Raw genomic sequence first — 13,058 nt, forward strand, 5'->3', positions numbered from 1 at the left:
CGGAGGCCTTGTCCTTCCGCGACGATTGTACGGTCCACGTTACATAAAAAACACAGAAGTAGGCGTCGAAGTAAAGAGAAAGGAAGTACTTGTTGCTACCTTTTTAGCTGAGCCAACGGTCAACTAAGTAACAGACCTCGCCATGTGTGCATCGTTGCCGTCGTCCTGGTTTTGCGTTGTACATATACCCAGACAGACGCGGGCTCGAGAAACGCCAAGACGGACCCCCACGACGCTGATGCGCGCTCGTCTCGAGATCTTCCCTTTTTCCTTCTGCGCCTCCTTTTTCTGCTCGTACTGTTGTTCGCGTCATACCTTCGCGCTGACTTGTACCGATACGTCCGCGAAAAAGTCAACAGCAAAAAGAGCGGCAACGAGAAAAACATCGTCCCTGGGGCATTCTTCGGGGTACCCTGCCGTGGCGCCCGTTGCTGCTGCTGCTGCTACAGCAGCATCCACAGACAGCGAGTAAGCGACATCGGCGCGCCAGCAGTAAACCCAATTCAGGAGCGAACGAGCAAGTGAGCTAGTGACGACGACTAGACGCCTGTTGCTACCGCTTACATACTGTGGCTGCAATTCTCAGCAGGCTCTTTTCTCCGCTGTTCACGCTGGTTGGTCCTGGCCGTTCGTGGGTCGATCACCCGGTGGGTACCCCATGCTGTTAATGTCGATCGCAGCAGCTGCTCCTATTGCTGCTGGTTGTTCAGAGAGTGCTTCTGGAGAGGGTATTAACGCCCTTTCCCCCCGGGAGGCAGCAGTAAACACTACAGCGCACCTCGTCAACGCTGACTATTCCTGTCGTTCGTATTGGAGATAGTTATTGGCGTTTCTGCTCTCGTACGCATGAATAACCGTGTTTCGGCGCCCAGCAAGCACATTTCGCCGTCGGTTTCCGTCCGCTCTGGATGTTTCGACAGAACGTTCGACGACACCCATTGCTATATACCAACTCGACGGAGATCTGTTTGTATGATTTTCGATTAACGAAAATAGGCGCAGCACAGACTGGCATGAAATAGATTGATTGACTACGATAGAGCGCCGGTCAATCGGTCCGCTAAGGTGTAACTTACCTATCTCCATGTTTAACTGGTGTTGTGTTGACGATCGTTGACGAAGAAAGGATATACGCTCGCGCATATTCGAACCTGTTGTCTGTATTCTATGCGACGGTGCTTATAACTCGAAAGGATATTACACCCAAGCCGCCAATATCGACTGCTGTTCTGGACGATTTTGCCACGATAGAGTACTGATACCACTGAGAGCCATGCGGTGGTTTCTGCTTTTCACGCTGGCTATAGCCGGCGTCACGTCACAATCCGGCAGAATATGTGAACCCATTGAAATCGAATACTGTAGGGGTATTGGTTATAACGTCACTGGTAAGTACGAGACGTACATTACAAGCTATTCGTTTTATACGCATATATGTACACCGTGTGTAAAATACAGGTATCTTAGATACAAGTGAAGCTTGGTGATCAATTTGAGCTGAAAGGAACAACGAGCGTCTTGCATGCGTACAAGGGCGGATGCCACATTAGAATCATAGCTAACGACCTGGTCGCTATACATTTGAGAGCTTTTTTTTTGTCCTTAGTCCGTTGTCCGTCCTTGTTACAGTGTAATAGAATTTATCGCACAACAACCTTGGGCTGACGGCGAAAAAGAGACAATACGATTTTAGATACCATTTAGCTAGTACGCTTTTAGTGTACCATTAGCTAGATACTGTGCAAGAAAGAGTTTGTGGTTGCCTCGATATTTTGTTTCGAACTTTACGAGCTGCAGTTCTTTTAGAACTTGAATAGCGAGCTGGTAACTATTTAGGATTCCCTTTAGCTGCATAATGACCGTCAACACAAAGAGCAGAGAAAGTTGTGTATAATTCTAATGTACCCTTTGACAAGCATAACAACATGACGACAAAGGCTTCGTTGCTCATTTGGTTAGCGGCCACTTTCCCCAGTTGACAGACACAAACAGAGAGATAGATAAGGGAAAGCTGCGCATTCGGCTGACGACGAGACACTTCACTCTCTAACATTAATTAATCACCTAACCTAGATAAGGCAAAATGGCACACAATTGCACACAGGAAATGCTCGAATATTTTCAACCGCGAATATGCGGCCACGTATTAAGCAACGCGAGGTGGAAAAACCAGGAAGCGCAGCATTTCTAATGTCTGGTCAGATGCTCTTAGTTTTGCCAATAATGCTTTGTTTATTTTTTAGTGTTGTTGTTGATTTATTGGCGCCGGCCTCACAGCAGACACTGCAGTCGTTTGTATTACCTACCTTATTCGATTTTATCATTTCTGTTCATGCTGATGTCTTGTACTCTCGAGGTTGCCTTTCTTCGTATTTAAATCTCCTATATAACATTGGCAATCTTTCCCCCTACAGGCATTTAGCCATGCACATCTTTAGTTGAGGGGCAATAGGTGTACCCGTATAGTCGCTCTGCTTAGTGTAGTCGTCAACTTATCGCCATTGCGATAATACACAGATGTACGCATATCTACACGTATCTATGTACACGGACTTTCTCGGGCATTGGCTCTGTTCCGCCATCTTTGCGCTCAGTGGCTCCTCGCGATCGGGCTCACCAGTCACCGGGTCGCCATCCTGGCGCTGCGTTCTTTTTTCTGCTGCTCGATGGTTGTTGATGGCTACGCGCAGTGACAAGGGGACGAAAACGACGGCCACGGTTACGGCGATGGCTGGCTGAGCAGCTGAGTGATTGTATTTTTTTTCGCCTTCTTAACTGTGGTCTTTGTACGTTCGACTCGTGGTTGTGTTCGTCTTCGTTGATTTTTTTCTCCAGCTCATCCGCGCACTTTCGTTCTCTTCCGTTCCCGCTTCTGCTAGGGCTATTGCTGTTGTTGGTTCTGCGAACGTTGTGCTGGCCTTCTGTCTTCGTTTTAGCTGATGCTCGTCTTGATCTTGTGCTGCTGCTGCTGCTAGTGTTATTATTATTATTGTTGTTGTTGCTTTTAGTCGCAGCTCTTCGTCTTGCAGCTTAACGTAGCAGAACTGACAGCATCAGGACCGACGGCATCAGGACCAATAACAGCGGTGACTATAGCGCGCGCTGCGAGAGGAAGTCTCGTGTCCAAATCTTCTCATTCCACTATACTATCAGTATTGCTCATTCGATTTCTTACTCGTCAGCCGCATACGACATGCCAGTCTACAGCTGACTGATGCTGCTGCTGCTGGCCACAACCGCTTACCGGCCATGGCTGGCGCTCCCCCTGTTGTGTGCTTTGACGAAGCTATTCGGCGGCATCCGATCGAGCAGGATTTGAGCGGAGGGTGCCGTATGCCAAAGTAGCAAAAATAAAGCCAGCAACAGCAGCGTCAGTCAGACCCGTGTCCAGTAACAGCAACAGAGATTAGCTTGTCTGCATGTGATGCATACAGAATGCACGGACAGTACGGGACGAGAGTCGGAGAAGCTTATGCTGCCAGCAGCAACAACGCAATTGAGTATCCAAGGCCAATTGTCGTTTCTGCCTTGCGCGGTACAAAAAGAAAATAGAAAAAAACTGCTGGGTCCCAACTTCGCCACTGCTACCAGCGGCATACAACGAAGCAGTTGGTCGATAGAACGGCCGCTACAGCATCACAACAGAACTGAGCGCAGAATTTTCTCAGCGCGCAGTTGGTACCGTTGCCGAAGTCTCGAGCAGCACTAACCTTAGGTAGTCTCAGCTGGCCTACGGGCCAGCAATCACAGTCGCGGCAACAGGGAGCATCAAGCGACTAGGTGAGTATAAAAAGAGCCCGACCAGGAGGAGGCATTCGGGTGCCCCTCGATGCGTTTCGATACAGAGGTAGAGAATGGATGGCACCCGACAGAAAAAGAAGCCCTCACGTCGTCGTTTTCGTCTTCGATTTCTGATGCATCTGTAGGTGGAGGTGGTGTGTTAACGCATCTATGGCGAGCACCTATCTTAGGCAGGCGCCCGGCTCTCCCAGCGAAAAAGCTATTATGTATTGGATCTTCGTATCGGGTTCGCTGATGCGTCCTAATGCTAGGCAATTCGTTTAACGTCGTTTAACCTCGTGGAATAGGGCCGGCTGGCAACTGTCTGTACTCAGTAACTAAAACGCTGTTGGTTCGGGACGTCATTGGGCTGATGACCGATGAACCGGGACTTCAGACGGAACCGGGTCAGCGGGCTAGCTCATCCGCCAAGCTTCCTCTACAAGTACACATATACAGTGATTATGAGCATAATCTGTAAAAGACACAGACTTCTTCTGCTGGGAGATTTATCTGAGGAAACGTTGCTTCCCTGGCAGAACGAATTAATGCAGTTCGTCGCTGGTCACTGCTGTAACCAGGGCTAAGGCCAATCAAGAAAACAGTTTAGCGACCACTCAGACACATAGACCTAAGTGTACATAGTGATGGACGGTGACCAGGTCATTTGGGGCCATCAGGCCATTCATTTTATGCATTCGACAGAGTTGGCGAACGCGAAGTCTTTATTTAGTTAACGGACTAGATGCACTCAGTTGACTATCAGACATCAGTATAAGCTAGCACGACGAATATGTCGACCATTGAGTCGAATTTCTCTAGAATTATTTAACAAACATAATCATATTATGGTATACAGAGGACTGTAGTCGGGAGGTTACAATAAAACTCGAATCGGTAAAACTTACTTTCGCAGTAACATGCTATCGAAAAGACCATGCGCATACTTTGACTTTAAAAAGAGTGCAAAATTGGGAATTTGATTTTTTTTTTTGGCTGAAAACAGAAACAAATAATGTTCGGATTCAGATCATTTGGTTAACATGTTTAGTCCAGAAGCGAGAATTACCTATAAGCATGAGTAACCGCAGACGATCTTTCATATTAACAACCGGGTTAGTCGGAGGAAAGTCCCTTGATAGAAATGCTAACATAGGATAACAGAAAATTGGGTAACAGATTCACCTTCGAAAATGGGCTGATGCTTCCAGCGACCCAAAGACAATGTGGAGAACGCCTCCCTTCCCGGGCTGTGATCTTCTTCCGCTGATCGAACGTGACGAACCTGGCTCTATAAATCTAACCGGTTCAATGTGGCCCACATGTGCGTCAAAGGTAGAGGAGTTTCGCACATGTGAGAACGTTTGAAATACTCGACTACGTTATTACCCTGGCGACACATGGGGGAAGTTTCATTCGCACATATGCTGCCACATAGGTTATTGTGTGGATCGGCTTCTTTACTTTTAACAGTGCCACAGTGAAATATTACAAGACATGAGCACCGGTTCTGATCTTGCCGACATCGCCACGCAAATCAAGGTTTCTCTTGTTCAGTAGAGAATGACGAATATATATATATATATACATACATCTTATTATGCCTCGGCAGTTGTGGCAAGGCACAGCGCAGTGAATCTGCCTTTCGCAAGGGATCCATTTTGTCACCGGTCCCATGCCGATTTCTATCTTCGTTATTACTAGATGATATTTGTATATGCCTTTATTTTGGTTGTGTGTCTATTAATAGCTGACTCCAGCATGCTGCTAATGTATAAGAACACAATGTATAATCAACGTAGCTAATTAACGCGCCCAAAAAATACGCATAAATATTCCATGCATGTATGGTGACCATGTGAAAGTTTGACAGCTAGCTTGTGGCTCATGTAACTGATAAGGTCGCATGGTCACTAGACAGAGGAAAACCAATTGAGACCAAGTTTTGTCCTAGCCCGCCTTACTTGTGCCTATGGATCAACCTTCAACATGCGCTCTGCACAACAACACAGCAGTCTGAACCTGAAAACATTCAATAATAATATGAATCATACTCTGTGTCGTTTCAGGTATGCCGAACTTTTTCGGTCATGAAGCCCAGGAGGAAGCTAGACAGAATTACATGACGTTTTCACCATTGATCAAGTACGGCTGCAGCTCACAGCTCGTTTTTTTTCTTTGCTCGGTCTACGTGCCAATGTGTACGGACAAGGTCCCAAATCCCATTGGGCCCTGTCGACCGCTCTGCGAATCGGTTCGGAGGTCATGCGCTCCCACCCTTCAAGATTTTGGTTTCAACTGGCCTGAGCAACTCAACTGTACGAATTTTCCTCCTGAAAACGACGGCGACCAAATGTGTATGGAAGGACCAGCACCAGATACGGCTGTTGACCCGCCCACGCCTCCGCCGCCACGCAAGACCCCTAAGCGGCCCAATAGCGTCCGGCAGAAGTCAACACATTATTGGAACAAACATTCGAACCAGTGCTCTCGCTTTCGTCAAGGGGACCGCTCGTATGTTTTCGTCAATGCCACCGAACGTTGCGGCCAGCTCTGTGATAGTGATTTGCTATTTTCAGCTAAGAACAAGCGTTTTGCAGATATCTGGATGGCCGTATGGACCGTGGCATGCTTCATGACATCGGCGTTCACTATCCTGCTTTTTTTTATGGACAGATCGCAATTTGAGATTCCAGACCGAGCTGTTGTTTACCTCTGCGTGTGCTATTGTGCTCAATCTGTTGGTTACTTTATTCGTTTACTACTCGGAAGGGGCGTTGCGTCCTGTTTCCAAGTGGGCGCCGTCTCCGTCCTCGTCCACCAGGGCCTGCAAAGCTACTACTGCTCATCGGTGTTCGCCTTTCTCTACTATTTCAATAACGCGGCGTCGATGTGGTGGGTTGTAGTGACAATAACGTGGTTTATGTGTGTCCCGTTAAACTACCCGCCTCAGCAAGTACAAAGAAGGATGGTTTCTCTCCATTGTGCCGCATGGATTATTCCAGGGTTTATGATGACTGCGATCCTCGTCATGCGTGCAGTGGACGCTGAAGAACTAACCGGTGTTTGCTACGTTGGCAATCAGAACCGTGACACTTTGCTGGCGTTCGTCATTCTGCCACAGTTGTCCTGTCTAATTCTCGGCTGTGCCTTCCTGATCTGCGGTGGTGTAACGTTGTACCGACGATGGCAGTCAGAGACCCCAGCGAAAAGTTACAGCAGTTGGTATAATCCGGAGTCTCGGACGTGGATCTTTGCCCTTCTCTATGTGATACCAGCATCGTGCGTGCTTGGCGTGAATCTCTACGAGTATATTTATCGCGACTCGTGGATACTAAATCAGAATGGGCCGATTTCGCGGCCGCACGTCGAGTGCTTTGTCTTTAAGATGTTTATGAGCGTTGTAGTCGGTATCACTGCCGGTCTATGGACGTGGTGTTCCAAAGCTCCGATGCACGATCAGTCTGTGAGCAAAACGGGAGCGCCCCCATTGCTCGTAACTACGCCGTTCCAGCATCAACCGATAATGGTACAGAATCAGTATTTCGTACCCGAGCATCTACTGCATCAAATGCAGCAGCAGCAACAACACCAGCAGCATCAATATCATCAACGGCACACCGTCTTGTGATGGATGGGTTTCTATTGTGTCCCGTATACAACCTTAATGCAACAGCAATAAAGCTCATGCGATCCTGTGTGTGTTGGACACTACATTATCACAATCGATTGTTAAGCACGGCCAAAACCTAAGCCCTAGTTCCTTAAACCATTAAGTTCATATGATCGGCCTATTCTAAAGACGTACATCTTTCTCCCCGTTGCTAGAGGACCTTTAGGCATAGAGCCGACCACTGTTTTTGCCACAGCCTGTGTTCATTTAAAAACTGTTGAAGTATTTTGTCTAAATAGCGTGGTGTACGTTTCGATATCAACATGTCGTGCAGCAGACTGTTCATTTTCCCGTTGAGCAACGATGTAATCTTTTGACTTTATCTGGTTGCGTTAAACCGAGAAAGTGCACCCCTGTGAATTTCCTTTACAATATATTGGGTCACAAATACACGGTTTTAAACACTTGGTAAACTCCATACAGACTAATTATTTATGCAGAAAGAGCGAGACGTAAAAGATGAAGTTATAATGCATGCATTAGGCTGTTGCAAGCCAGCCCGACAGATGTTGAAATTGAACAACTTATAAACTACGCGCCGCTAGCTGCGCGTAGTTTTTATAGTTCGCGAACTTGTGAGTGCAAACCGGTTGAGTTTATTCCGGGAGAAATGAAAAGGAAAAACATTCTTTAAGACCAAAATTAACGCCCAATGGTCAAGTTTGTGTCTCTCCAAGGCATACCGTTGCAGAAATTCGTTGAAGATTGGTGAGAGCCAATTAAGCACGTGAGTCTTGAAGGCCAGCGAGAAAATCATTACATGTCCGGACCCGAAGGGCAACAACGCATTGCCACAATCGAGAACCCTTCTCACGAAAGCAGAGCTTGAGGCCTAAGAGCTCCGAAGTCCGTCACGTTTGCTGATAGCAGCCTAATATATGCTGGTGAATGGAACAGACCGAGATTACCTGGATAGATGCGTACACTTTGATGAGGGCAGTTTGTGCACAGACAGCATTACTCCAGGGTTTACTCGATTGGTTTCAATCAAGCTCAGGACAATCTGGTCCTGTTTTCAATTCTATCTTCGCCTTAATCCCCCTCGAAACTTGTACATAAATTAAATACCCACTATATTGATGGCTGTTACAGCGCTGAGTAGCCATTATCTCCTTGTATTTACTCTTGACTAGACGTCTTGGCCTCAACTGGCTAATACACATTTCATGTTACGCAGTAACATGCACTTGCGTTTGTATTTGCTATTGCCATCGACGGACCCCAATACCCACTGAAATCTGTTTCTCGATATCCCTTTATATACATATGTACGCGGCATCATTAACCGTGTTATTTTCAAAATGTAGTCATTTGCGAGTACCTGAGAGCGCGTTATAGTGCCATAAACTCGTAAAAAGTTCAATCTATGCACAACGAAGATTCGTGTTTAATCTAGGTACTTCAGTAGTCCTGAAATAACGATTTCGCGATGGAGTTGGGACTAGGTTGATTACAGGGTAAAGAAGCAATAGACGTTGTTGTATTTCTTTTCTAAGTCCACGCTGGAAAAAAGCTGGGAAGAGAAAAAGGAATACAATTGCATTGAGGAGTAATCTGCAGTACGATACAACGGTAGCAATACTGCTTCTTTTTGAAGAAGTACCCCAATGCGCTGAGATGACATGCAATCTGGTACATATGATAACACAGTAATGTATTGAAACTCGTGCAAGTAGGAATTTTATGAATGGCTTGTGAAAAAAATAACGCACCAATAGCGGTAACAACACTTTTCATGTTTGTAGCTGATAGACCAAAAGAGCTACGTTTGTAAATTTGTGTAAATATTCTGTATTTAATAATAAATTAATAAAAATCTAGACAGAATACGAAAAACGAAACAGTAAGGGAATAAGAAGAGAAAAGAGTACCAATTAGAAAAAGTATGTAAGAAATATGTAAATAAAATGGATATTAAGTTTATATAAGAAATATTGCTGTCGTTCTTCTAATACTCTAAGCCGGTTTACTCTAGGTAAAAACATCATGAGGTACGGTGCAATAACGTCGCGTAAGATCGTGATAGGAACATTTGTACTTAGTAGTCTCTTTCGGCTATACGTATGAAGGAAGTGGATTCATCTAGACAATCAGTAGATTTAGGTAGCATATATTTCCGGAATATGATACTTCATTTGGCGGACCAGTAACAAACTTTTACGTAAAATAGCTATATACAGGGATGGATTGAGCGTGAATATTACGAATTTCCATTTAGAAGATGCCCTTAGTCTGTTTCAGCGCGTAGGATTGAAGCAAAAGGGGCATATAATGTCTTTGATTGCAATTTGTGCAAAAATCATAGCTTCGTTAGCTTGTCATAAAGCACCGTCAAACTGAATCATTAAGTGGTCCTGTGAGTCCTTCGGTTTGAAAATCCTTGCTCGCTCAAACCTGTGACTTTCCTTCATGGTCAAGGGGAGAGATTTAGTTCTAAATCTATAACGATATCGAGCGCCCCATCACTAGGTTGTAAGAAGCAGGAGAAATTACATAGATCAGACAGGATTGAAACTGTTGCGCTTTTTACCTAAAAGAATACGTCACCCCTTAGAAAAGTTGCTCCTAACATAGCTACGTATTTGTGCAAAAACTATGGCCCAGATTTTGACGTTCTCAGAAAACGCCATGTGATCGTTTCTGCATAGGCAATAATGAAGCTTTAGCTTCTTTATATATATATATATATATATATTTAGCTTCCATAAAGAAAGTCATATGCAAGTTTGCTTACAGAATTAGAAAGATAAATAAAAAATATATATATAAAAATGAATTAAAGAGAGTACAAAATCTATTATTACGAACTGCCGTCATTTGGAAACAAATCAGCGTACCACATGCTTAGTACAAAAGTAGCTCCAAAGGATAAGAAGACGTGACAAAGAAGATCTAAGTCTAGCAAATTCAAGCTGATGTTTATATCTTATCCCTGTTTCTTATCACAAAGAACCGATCAGGTGGTAGTATACCAATGCCTGAAAACGAAAAGTCGTCGTCCACTGGCTTGTAAACGGTCGATTTTCAAAAAAGTTAAATCCTCACAATTACAGTTAATGTACATTTACCTCACTGACTTGGCACAGAACTCGTTTTTGTATGAAATCAAATTAGTTCCGTAGAGCATGCGTTTAGTCATCGTTTTCATATGAGATGGAGAAAACTCGTGTAATTGATGAGTAAGAACTTTTTGAAGCCGTACTCCGAAAGCAACTCCCACGATAGTCTTCATATAAACCGTAGCTAGTATAGGTGAAAAGTCTTTTTTTAGTGATGAAAAAAGGCTTTTTACTTTGTTTTACTTTACTTTACATCTAATTTGTTTAGAGTGGAACATATTATAACGATTTACCTTCTGACGTATCTAAAAGAGGCTGTTTAGCTTATTGGTATTTTATTATTATTATTATTATTAATTTTATTATGAGTGAAGTCAGTGCTACCCTAAACATTTACATCTGTACCACGGTGTCTGTAGTAAACGGTTATTATTCAAACAAATGGATTTCGCAGAGCAGGAGTACTTTCGGTGCTAGTTTTCGCCTAGAAGTTAGAACACTTCCTTTCGCGTATCCTTGCGCATATCTTTGCGTATAAAAGTGACCACGAAATAGGCTGCGAAGCTGCTTTCACTCGTCTTAGTTAGTATGGTAAGGAAAGGAGCTGTGGGAACTACATCGAACCTTTCAAAAATGTCTATTGTGTACTTCAGGCGAGTAACAGGATCTTCGACGTTAATCTAGATCAATGCTTCTCCTAGGGGTCATGTTGAGCCTTTCTGTTTTCTTATTACAGCCTCAGTCAGATCTACGCTAACTGGTGCTTATCGAAAACATTTCAGTTGCGTGGGAGATAGATTGACACAGTCTTTGAATCGATAACCAGCAAAGCGTTAAGCTCCAAATTCAGACCGTCGATGTATGTGTTTTGTCTCAAAACAATGACGGCCATCTAATTGAAAATAAATAGTATGACTCAGATATGGCTGCGAGTTTCATGTATAAAATATTTTGTTTTTTAATTGCACCACTAAGTGATAGTTTTTGGAGTTGCCTCGGTGGCAAAACGGCCGCTCAGTTTTTTGGTGGACGAAATTAGCAAAAAGGATTTCTAATGTTGACTAGGGCCTAGGTAGTTAGATTACTTAAAAAGAAATCGGCAGGTGGGGAAAATTCGACCTTTATTTAAGTTAAATGAATACTGGCTGGCTACCTAGTTGATACTAGGGATTGGTATTGTTGTCGAATAAATAAGACCTTTTTTCAATTTCCGTTCTGTCAATTGTATTGTATTAAAATTATCTGGAATGACAATAGAAAATCTTTGCTAGATCGAAGGATAAACGGAAGGCCTGGAAGCGGACATGGGTGCATTGCGCGTAAAAGCGTTTCTCTGGCGCTCCCAGGAAATGGGATTGTCAATGCACCCGAGATTATACCCGGAAGTCAACTGCTAAGGCAATCGCCGTAAAGATTTTTATAATTATTGTATAATAGAAGAACTATTCTCATGTATTCAAATGTATCTATCTTCGATAGTTACAAGACAATGTGAATTTCATCTATGGGGGTCTTAAAATCGTTCTAAAAGCTTGAACGAGTTTCCATTAAGTTTTGTGAACAAATACGTTGCAAAAGAAGTCCATAAATCATATTACTCTAAACAAATAGTTCCGATACTGGTATGTAACACAGCGAAGTGATATATTCGTTCAGGTCTACTGGCAGACGATACTTTTTTTATGGCCAGCCCCTGTTTACAACACCGAATTTATGTATAGCTATTAACCAAATAGTATACTCCTGCGACATAGCCTTCTATGAAAAGAGAGTTCTAATACAGAGCGCGTAAAGACGAAGCGAGAAAATATTTTAATCACGAAGTTGTAGAATTATTTTATAAATTTATACGATTCTATGCCCAAAAAGACTTCGATACCTGTATAGGTTTCGTCTCATCGAAAAAATGTTTATTCTGTATTGGATAAAGATGTTTTGAGGCTTGCGTTCGTACGAGCTCGATTTAAAATTTGGCGGTCATACTGCATTCGTGTGGTGCCATTGTGTACGCTCTAGGTACAATGTATTCGAAACGTGGCATAATCAAAGAGAATAGCAACTTAGTCTGTAGAGAACGTGCCTCTTACTTCGGCATTAGCTTATTTATTTGTGTTTGTTTATGTAGATTATTCGTCGTTAAGATCTGGTGTAATTAGCGTATAATCGAAATTAAAACCAGGGGAAACTGGTCATAGTAGGTTAACTATGAATAACCTTTTAAGGGTTCTGTGAGTTGGTCCTTCGAATGCAGAATTATTTTGGCGTTGCTTTTTCTCCCTGAAGGTCCTAATTAGGCTAGATTATTAATCGTTATTCACCCTATGTGACGTACACGTTTATATTGCAATAGACAAAGAGTGGGCGGCACACGCGAGGTTAGGTTTAAGCGAGTTCGAAGTGGATTAGCAGCCACACCTAAAAATGAGGCGATATATTATACATTTACAGGCGACAAGAGCGCGGACCGCAATACACAACACTAAAAACGGTAGTGTCACACCCATTTGAATGTATACCTCCCTTTCGTTAGCAAGTGTACTTTACCT

The 13,058-nt window shown here is 43.7% G+C and overlaps 1 protein-coding gene across 1 annotated transcript; it reads left to right on the top strand.

Annotated features, from left to right (window-relative positions):
• The first annotated feature begins 785 nt into the window (after window positions 1–785).
• Window positions 786–9,385, top strand: LOC111261689 (frizzled-4). The gene is made up of 2 exons (XM_022835351.2): window positions 786–1,388; window positions 5,850–9,385. Exons 1-2 carry the CDS (start codon window positions 1,274–1,276, stop codon window positions 7,409–7,411), a joined length of 1,677 nt encoding a protein of 558 aa, XP_022691086.1. The 5' UTR covers window positions 786–1,273; the 3' UTR covers window positions 7,412–9,385.
• The last annotated feature ends 3,673 nt before the right edge of the window (window positions 9,386–13,058 follow it).

Source organism: Varroa jacobsoni, unplaced genomic scaffold (genome assembly GCF_002532875.2).
Source record: "Varroa jacobsoni isolate VJ856 unplaced genomic scaffold, vjacob_1.0 scaffold_585, whole genome shotgun sequence".
NCBI classification, from domain to species: Eukaryota; Metazoa; Arthropoda; class Arachnida; order Mesostigmata; family Varroidae; genus Varroa; species Varroa jacobsoni.